The 9,476-nt window shown below is 31.1% G+C and overlaps 1 protein-coding gene across 2 annotated transcripts; it reads right to left on the bottom strand.

The window, feature by feature from the left end:
• Window positions 1–2,730: 2,730 nt before the first annotated feature.
• LOC105138889 (putative E3 ubiquitin-protein ligase RING1b) lies at window positions 2,731–8,187 on the bottom strand. Of its 2 annotated transcripts, none has more exons than XM_011045113.1 (10): window positions 7,607–8,187; window positions 7,436–7,487; window positions 5,570–5,628; window positions 5,214–5,295; window positions 4,980–5,100; window positions 4,854–4,895; window positions 3,825–4,328; window positions 3,487–3,594; window positions 3,166–3,375; window positions 2,731–3,059 (listed from the first exon to the last, which is right to left on the bottom strand). In XM_011045113.1, exons 1-10 carry the CDS (start codon window positions 8,103–8,105, stop codon window positions 3,033–3,035), a joined length of 1,704 nt encoding a protein of 567 aa, XP_011043415.1. In that variant the 5' UTR covers window positions 8,106–8,187; the 3' UTR covers window positions 2,731–3,032. The 2 variants fall into 2 exon arrangements, with proteins under 2 accessions (XP_011043415.1, XP_011043417.1); XM_011045115.1 differs by having other exon boundaries at window positions 7,613–8,187.
• Between the last annotated feature and the right edge of the window lie 1,289 nt (window positions 8,188–9,476).

Here is a 9,476-nt window from a genome sequence, read left to right as displayed (position 1 = left end):
ACTCTTTAAATATAATTATAATAAATTTATTTTAAAAGAATTATTTTGAAACTAAACAACTTTAAGAAAAAAGTGTTAAGAGTTAATTAACAAAATGGTTATGGATATCCAGGCCTGAAAAGATAAATCTATATTCATGGTTTAAAAGAAAAGGTCTAAACATGCATAGCCTGGAAGTCCATGCCCTATTTTTAATGGTTAAAAAGTTAAGATTCGAGTTTTGAACTCTAAAATTTAAATTTTAGCTTGTGTTAACATAATTTTTTTTTAAATTATCATAAAAACTTTTATAAAAGCTATTTTCACCCTTAAAACACTATTTAATGAACTTAAAAATTGTTAATCAAACCAAATTAAAATAAAATTTATAGATCCTATTCTATTTTTTCTAGAATGTTTGAAGGGGAAAATCACCTTTATTGAATTGTTGTCTCTAGAACAAATCATGTGAAACTAAAATCAAATTTTTTAGTGATTGAAATATAATCAACCAAATATTTTTTTTTTCCAATGACTTTTTCTTTCTTTCCTGATATCAAGGAAATAAAACATGACAAATATAAAGTTTAGAGTTGAAATATAAAAACCTAAAACATAAAAAATTTAATTTTAAAAAATAAAACTTCAAAAATCAAAATAAAGTATATTGTACCCTTTAAACAGTAAAAAGGAAACACAGCTGTGTTATTTTGTGTTAATGTTGACGTTTCTTTTTTAATTTCTGTGTTATTTTGTGTTAATGTTGACGTTTTTTTTAAAAAAAATTTTAACTTTAATTTAGAATTTTATTTTGTAATATCAACTTTTAATTTATTATCAAAATATTTCATGACATCTTGAATACAATATGAAAATAAAAAAAAAATTAAAACATAAAACCATACCAATATAAAGTGGAATAATAAAATTAAAAAAAAAATCTTTTTTCTTCTAATTGATAGATTCAACAAAGCCCCTCTAACACAGCAAGACGAAAGATCTTCTACGAAGCATCAACTTCAATGACCATTTATTGTGTAATTCTTTCATTGACCAAAATAAAAATAAAAATAAAAATAAAAATGAAATCATGGTGGATTGCACGTAGCAATCCACAATGAACCTGAATCTTTGAGAACAATAATGTGATTTAATTTTTTCTATAATTTGTAACTGTAACTTGTAATTCTATATGCATAAAAAATAAAGTTAATCCAAACTATATGTTGACAAAGACTCAGTACTACAAGAATATCTAGGACTCTATTAAATGAAATGAGTTTTTTAGGGTGCTTAACTAATCACCTGGCCTCCTTTTGATTTATTTTCTGGTTTTTTTTTCATTTCAATTAAATATTTTTATAGCCTAATTATATTAAATTAGTTTTAAAATTATGGTACAGCAACAAAATTAAAAGAAATAGGTTTGGAAAATAAAAATAGAGAAAATATATGTCTAATCTTGAATTCTCAATAATTTTTATTTTGATCCAAAAATATATTTTGTTTTTTTTTTAATCTTTAACTTTGAAGAAAAAAAAGGAAAAATGTCACCTGACAAATCTTTATTTTTTATATTAACAAGTTTAATTTGATAATGAGTATTTTGATGATGATGGTTTTAAACCATGATCTTGCTTGAAAGATTAGATTTGGATTGATAAATGTTTTTTTTCTAGATTAATTTTATATTTTAAAACTTTTTAGAGAATTTTTTTTTTGATAAATTGATATTTTAGGGTTTAGAAGAATCTTTTAGATGTTAGGGAATACATTTTTAGACAAAAAAAAAATAAAAAATCCTCCACCATTGATTTTATAACCACTATTTTTTTTATGTTATTAAATTAATTTGGTCAATTTATTAAAGTTTCATAATACCATTAAAAATATTATTTTTTTTTTATTTTTTTCAATTTATACAAGCTCATCTTAACTCTTCTCTTGAAACGTTATTATTTTTAGCTGTGAATTTTTAAAATATGTTTAGGATTGTGGTTGTTTTTTAAAATACTTTTTATTCAAAAAAAAATATATCAATAATTTTTTTTATTTTTTTAAAAATTATTTTTAAGATTAATATATCAAAATAATTTGAAAATATTAAAAACATATTAACTTATAGCAACAAAAAAAATTTAAATTTTTTTAAGAATACTTTTAAAATACAGGGCCAAGCACACTTTTAATAATACTTTTAAAATACAGTGCCAAGCACACTTTTAATATATCTCTATTTCATAACCATGATTTGTGCCCATATGTGTTTTTCAAAATCTTTTTTTTTGGTACTCCTTTACCATTTTTATTTTTTTTGCAAACTCTGCTAGTTTTTTAAAAAACCCCAAAATCGAACTACTAAATTCTAAAATCATAATGAAATATACACTAGGAAATGTTGGTATGATGGGACATAGAAGTGCCATTATATATTTTTTGCAAAGAACCCGTTTACAACTTGGAAACTTGCGGTAAGATTGAAGAAGAAGAAAGGAGTTAGTCGAAGAAAACTTCTTATTAAAATACAAATTACGTTCAAAACAAACTAACCAATCATATTTATATTATTCATAAGCTAAAACCCTAATTCTTAAGAATAAAAACTCTAATAAATAATTATAGAGTTAATCGAGAACTCATTTACTGTAAAAGTTCTTAAACTAAATTAGAAAAATAAAAATAACTAGGTAAGAAAAATAATTTTCCAAAAATCTCATGCATCAGAGTTTAAGGAAATAATGCAGCAGCAAAGAATCATAATCACAGCATTGCACATAGAACGAATGTAGTCGATGGCAAAGCCTTAAACGAACAAGGTTGGATATCTTACACCATTTTCCTTCTATAAAATGCTCATTCATGTTTAAATAAACCTATACAATTACTATGATTTCTGTAATGTCAGATGGTCATGAACGTGCACGCTTTGAGAAAGATAAACCCGACAGAGTTCCCTGTTGTGAGAGTATCTAAATCTATACCTGTGTAAAGCAAGATGTAGAAAACTTGGTATCGATGACAGTTGATAGGTGATGTCTCTACCATTCGGACTTTCACAGCTTCTTCTGATAAGCCAGAAACTGGGGGCAAATGCAAAATAAAATATTTGTTACGTTGCTCATACAACTATTGTCATCTGCATGTGAGCATGGATATAGTAGATGTTAACTGAAAAAACGAGCTCACCAGGTGCCCATGAATGCAATTGTTTGTTTTAAGTCCTCCCAAAGTTTCGTGTTCTTCTAAAACTTGCAATTTATCTTTGCATGGATCGATTATACCATGTCTAGAAACTGGAGAGCTCATGGAGAGTGAAAAGTCGAGCTTGGAATTCATATCTTGGACCAAACATATCTGGACTTCATTGGCTTGCAAAGAGGTTTGGAAAGCAACATACTGCAATCAACACAGAATGGATAGCCAATTCTAAATGCAGCAACAGGAGCTCTTAAAATAAAATGAGATGTCATTAATAGAAAACAGGTTTTGGGCTGGAAGAAGAATTACTTGGCACAAGCTCTTAATCGACAAAGTTGGCCTGCAGCAAAGGTATGGGCGCTGCAAACTGGGTACTCTTTGTTCATCAAAAGAAATAAGCATGAGGTTGATATCCAACTGAAATTAAAGAAAACAGGTCAATCATTTTGAAGGAGTAAAGTGATAGCTCAAGGGGAAATAATAACCTAGAAACAAAATAGTTTCACAAAGTCACAGTCATAAAGGTTAGATGCAGAGTCTGTGACTTGGAATACGAAACTGTTTGATCTAGTTTAAAGCTGCAAATAAGTTCCTTCGTTCCTCATTTTATTTAGTCCACGACAAAACCAGCCCTGGATCAACTTTACCTCATTATTATTTTCATCCAAGTTACGTAGATAATCAGCTAACTTAGAGATGCGACTGTTTCGAGCATTTTTTACATTGCTGCCATTTGCACTGCCATACCGGGTGTGACTCCGCATGCCATTTTTGCCCCAGGCAAGCCTTTCTGAGGAGCTAATGAGCCCAGCAGATGCCCCCACAGATTCTTTATTCACTTCTGAATCATTCTCACCACCACTTCCATCTGCATTAAAAGCAGCTGAACACCTCCTGTATCTTTTTGGTTTGACTTCTGCACTGTGCTCATCAGTAGATGATGAATCTTTGCCTCCACCATTTGCATCTTCATTGTCATCAGATCCTTGAAGTTCAGCTATTCGATAATTTCTTCTTCCCCTTGAGTGGGCATGTCGAAATCTACTTGGTGTTCTCCTTGCAAATACTGCTGCTGTTGCTTTAGCTGTTGACCGTTTTCTACTCAGAGCTTCAGCCTGTCGATCAAAAGTCTGGGCAATGGTAGCCTGGATCTGTCCAAATAAGCTTGACATTAAATACTCTCAAGAAATGAATTGGGAGAAGACATATGGCAAGTTTACTGTGAAGGATTCACCAGTGAGGCCTAAAAGACCAACCTCAAAATTGCAAGATTAGTGACTTGTATCATCAAAAATCTGTATTATAAGTCAAGTAAAAGGGTACTGTACACCAGATAGAAACATGAAAGACTAAGACATTTGGATCCACATAGAAATAATAAAGTGTTGAATTACAATTCATGTTTTGACCATTAGAGCAGTAGTCATGCTATTGACTATCATATAGCATGTACACATATGAAGAATGATTTAGTCTTTTGCTTGTGTAGCATTCTTTGGTGTAGTAAATTAAATTAGTCTTTTGCTTGTGTAGTCATGCTATTGACTATCATATAGCATGTACACACATGAAGAATGATTTAGTCTTTTGCTTTTGTAGCATTCTTTGGTGTAGTACATTCAATTCACCAGAAATTTAAAGAATGAAAGACTTGAAACAAAAATTGAATATCTCACCTCCTTATTACGTGCCTTCTCATCTTCTTGGAAAGCCAATTCCTACCACAGATACTCAAGCAACTAATAATTGAATTCCAAATTTTAATGCAGAATCAGATTCTGATTAGGAAGGATCCTATTTACCTCTTCTTCATATTTGTCAATATCTGGATACAAAGCTGCAATTAGTGCATCATAATTTGGGTCATCTCTCAAAGACCTACGACTGGCACAATGTGTGCGGCAAGCTGGGCACTCGTTGTTTCTGTAGTGAATTTTGGTATACATTTTAAATAAGGTGGATTTTTAATCTCAGAATGCCTCCTTTAAAGAGACATTAGCGAGGAAGAATCATTCAAGGAAACAAGATTTTAGTACCCGAGCCGCATAGATTTGTCAATGCATTCCCTGCAAAAACGATGCAGACATTCCATAACTGTTCTTGTTTTACGAATAATCCCTGCACACAGAAAAAGGAGAAATCAATTTTCTAAAAAATAAAAATAAATAAACATTTCCGCTTGCATATAAAGAAGGGAAAGTAGCTATTTTGAATAGAATATATGAGATAATGAGTTTACAAGCAATTAGTGAAATCATTGTGCTATTTATATATCCTAGAGAAAAGTTTTTCTTAAAGAATTATTAAAGAGCAGATAACATCTTGCTATTTGTAATTTAGAATCCATCAAAAGTTATCTCAAAGATACTAAAGAAAATCCCTAAACTCATACCTAGACAGATTGGGCATTGCACTTCCTTCCGTATCTCTGACAACTTCACTACAACATATCTACAAACAGGTGTAAGCACAAACAATGTCAGTCACTAGCATATTCACAGCCAATCATTGATGTCTCTAGTGCTCGGCAATAATTTTTTCTTTCTTCATGCATAAGAATTATTCTCAAACTTGTTGCTTCAGATGCCTGGGATATTTATGAAAATCAAACTTGATTAGTAGCACATTATCTATGGAAAAAAGCATAGTACGCATGGCTGCTCTTAAATGAATTCAACTGAAGTATTAGTCCAAACTATTAGGGTGTAAAAATTATGCAAAATATGAGAAGAAAAAAGCTTGAATGCATATTAAATCCTTCCAGGATTTTAATGACAGAAAATCTACCAAAGAATGCTGAAATCCTAAAGTTATGCTCTAATCTAGAATCCCTTTTTTTTTTTAATAAAAAAACAGTTGCCTTCTGCTAAGCACATGTTTCCTTTCTATTTTCCTTTCTATTCTAAGAATCCAGGAAAATGTTGCATCAGCAACCAGGTAAGTAAACATGTAAAAGACTATAATAAATTGAACAACATCTAAAATCTCACTTAGCCAAAAGTCATTATAGGAGCTGCAGTAGTAAAATTAGCTGGAAAAGTTTATTTTGCAGACACTATTTCAGACTTGTGAGTTCTGCCTCTAATATGCACCTGCGATTCAGCATAGACTTTAGTAAAAGCTACTCGTTGTTGTACAAATCTCAGTTTCAAAAGGAAATGCATGGTATAATACAACTGACACCAATCTAAGTTAAAATGTCATAGGAACAGGTAAAAAATGCTTGTAGATCTCATTAATTAAATCGATAATTTTCCCCGAGTTGTTGACATATACACTACAGACATGAGATTGCATGCTGGTCTAGACTATGCAATCAATAAAAGAACGGCAACCATTTGAAAATTGCATTTCATCAGATCCCAAAACACTAAATCCCGAGGTTTAAAAAATAAAATTCAAACTATTTCGTATACAAAATGTAATCAAAGAAAGAAATGAGATGTTATATACCAAGAAAATTCATCAAATTACAAAATAAATAACTTAAGAGTTCAAAATTGTGACAGCATTGCACAACTCATATGCTTGCAGCTTTGTCAGTATCATCATTCAGCTCCTTGGAAAATGCATATGTATTCAACAGCTCCACATGGTATGGCAAAAATAAAAATAAACAAGTAGAGCACTACGATTCCTCGACTCTCAAATTACAAGAACTTAACATCCATCAAATTGCTTAACAGATAATCCGAAATTATGATGCTGCCAGTTAAACCATTTCTTGGATCAGTTACTTGTTTCGCTAGCTTAACTTAATCCACATCAACAAAGTGCTACAGGAAAATTCACGCTTCATATTCGAAGGGAAGACGAACAAATATATGCAAATTCAACAACCCAGCAAACATGCAAACACCGGAATCCTACCCAGCATATACAAAATTCCCAGCCACGGAAACGAATCCCGAAACGAAACTGCCTGCAATTGTCTTATAACCAGCTACACATATATGGTAACACAAGAAAGCAAGAAACCAACTTTCATGCAACAAAACCAATTGGAGCCAAAATCACGACAACCCCTTAAACCCAACACCAAACTCCCCACGCCATCATAGAGAAATACGCGGTTGAGAATTCAACTATAGGTAGCTAGCCATTGCTAGAAAAGACAAGACAAAACTCGAGAAACCCACAAAGCTTGTTAACTTATACACTGATAAAATGTAATAAAGAAGCAAAAAGTGAAGATCCCAGATAAAAAAGAAGCAGCATAATCGATAAAACAGAGCGATCCAAAACAAGAAAAACTTACTCTTCTTTCACGTCTTCGTTAATACTTGAAGAAGGCTGGCTTCGATCGGATTCTGTCAGAGCAAAAGAAAAGGAAAGCATACTTAGCCAAGAACCGTAATCGAATCCAAAACAAAATGCACCAAGCGAGAACTAGTGCTTGTTGTTATCGTAGAAATATTTGCACACGTACGCTCACCAACACCACCGTCATCATCAATATCGCTTTGAGGCTCTTGCTTTTGTTCATGGTGGTTGCTAGTGCGGTCTTGCTGCTGCCGAAGAAGAGCATCATCTTCCTTCTGGAGGGTCTCGTAGGAACGTTTCTGGGCTGGCATTTTTTTGGCTTGAAAGCCAATGTATATAATAATAGTAATAATAATATTAATAACGAAGCAAAAGAATTGAAGGGGATTTTGTTTTATCGGTGACGCTTTGCTTAATGGTAATGGGTGCTGCTGCTTCTTGATTCTATAGAGAGGAGACAAGCAAGAGATAGTGAAAAGGGAAGGAGGTGGTGATGGAGTACTGCTTGAGGTTTTGGCTTTGACCTTTCTTCGTGTGAGAGAGCGAGAAGATCGGATGGGTAGAGAGGCTGTTTCTCGTGCCAATTGCATCACAGGACTTGTTTCTATTTTTTCCCATTTATTTATACAATTTAGATTCTTTCTATGTATATGAATATTGTGCATCCAAAATATAAGGACTAATTCTAAATTATGAACAAGACTTGCGATGCCTAAATAAATATATTTGGGGTAAAAAAGATATTCATTCATAAATTGCATATAGGAATGATAACTTCATTCGAATTTGATGTGTACCAACTCAAATAAACAAAAAAAAAACTTATTACAAATTTAGATAAAACTCAAAGTTAAAATATTTAAATTCAAATAATACCATACATTATCTAAAATATATTAACATTTTTAAAGTTAATAAAAAATTACATTTACACTAAATTATATATCAATAAATTTTAAAGTAAGTAATTTAATTAATCAATTCTAAATTTATTTTTTAAAAATTATTAGTTTAAATCTTATGAATTTTAAAATCATTAAAAAATTATAGAGTTTATATTTTAAAAGTTATTAATTCAAATTTTATAAATTTTAAAATTATTAAAAAATTATACAATTATTAAGTTCAAAACTTATAAAATTAATTAAATATATAAAATAATTAGTTAAGTATACATAAACTACCCAATATCTCCTAATAAGATATATATATATATATATATATATATAGACAGACTTCCCTTCCCCCCTCTCTTTCTCCAGTGGCTTTTCATCTGAACAGCAGGCGCTAAAGGCTCCTGTGATTCCTCTTGGAGAGTTAATGTCTATTAATTTAAGCTGCTCACACTTTTGCAGAGCGTCCTCCTCATGTCTTGTACTCCAGGCATGATGCGTCCAGCGCCTGCTTGAAAGGCTTCCCTAGGTGCTAGATGCTGTACTTGTAGCTTGCAAAGTTTGCATTCAGAGAGACAAAGAAGTCTTCGTTTCTTCAATTAATCTGTCTCACCTACATTCGAGTGAATATAACACATGGAGCCATCACTCTCTTGTTTTAATGCTGCGGAAACTTCTCTTCATCTTTATTAACTTTGTTTGCACTTACCCAGATCTAGACAAGGCGCTCTCAACTGCGCCCACCACCACTAAAATTCTCTCTTTTTTTTCCTTCAAATTTCAACTGTGAAATTCTATTATTCGGGTTTGTGGTAGGGTTAGGTTAGAGTCCGGTTATGAATATCTGAAACCCAATATGATTTGGGATTGGGTATTTCATACTTATCAGGTCTCGAGTTGAGTACAAGATTGTGTTTGTTTTCTGTTTTCTGCTAGTTTTTATGACTGCGGTGAAAGAAATATAATCAAGTATTTAGAAACAAATCAAATTATGTTTTATATTTTGGGCTATTAAAAAATGAAATACAGTTTTAAAATTTTATTTATTTTTTATTTTAAAAGTATTTAAAAAAATTAAATTTTTTATCTTATTTTAAATTAATATTTTTTAATGTTTTCAGATCATTTTAATATATCTATATC

This window comes from Populus euphratica, unplaced genomic scaffold (assembly GCF_000495115.2).
Source record: "Populus euphratica unplaced genomic scaffold, PopEup_1.0 scaffold84.1, whole genome shotgun sequence".
NCBI classification, from domain to species: Eukaryota; Viridiplantae; Streptophyta; class Magnoliopsida; order Malpighiales; family Salicaceae; genus Populus; species Populus euphratica.
Note: the sequence above shows the minus strand (reverse complement) of the source record. Positions and strands in the feature narration are given on the sequence as shown.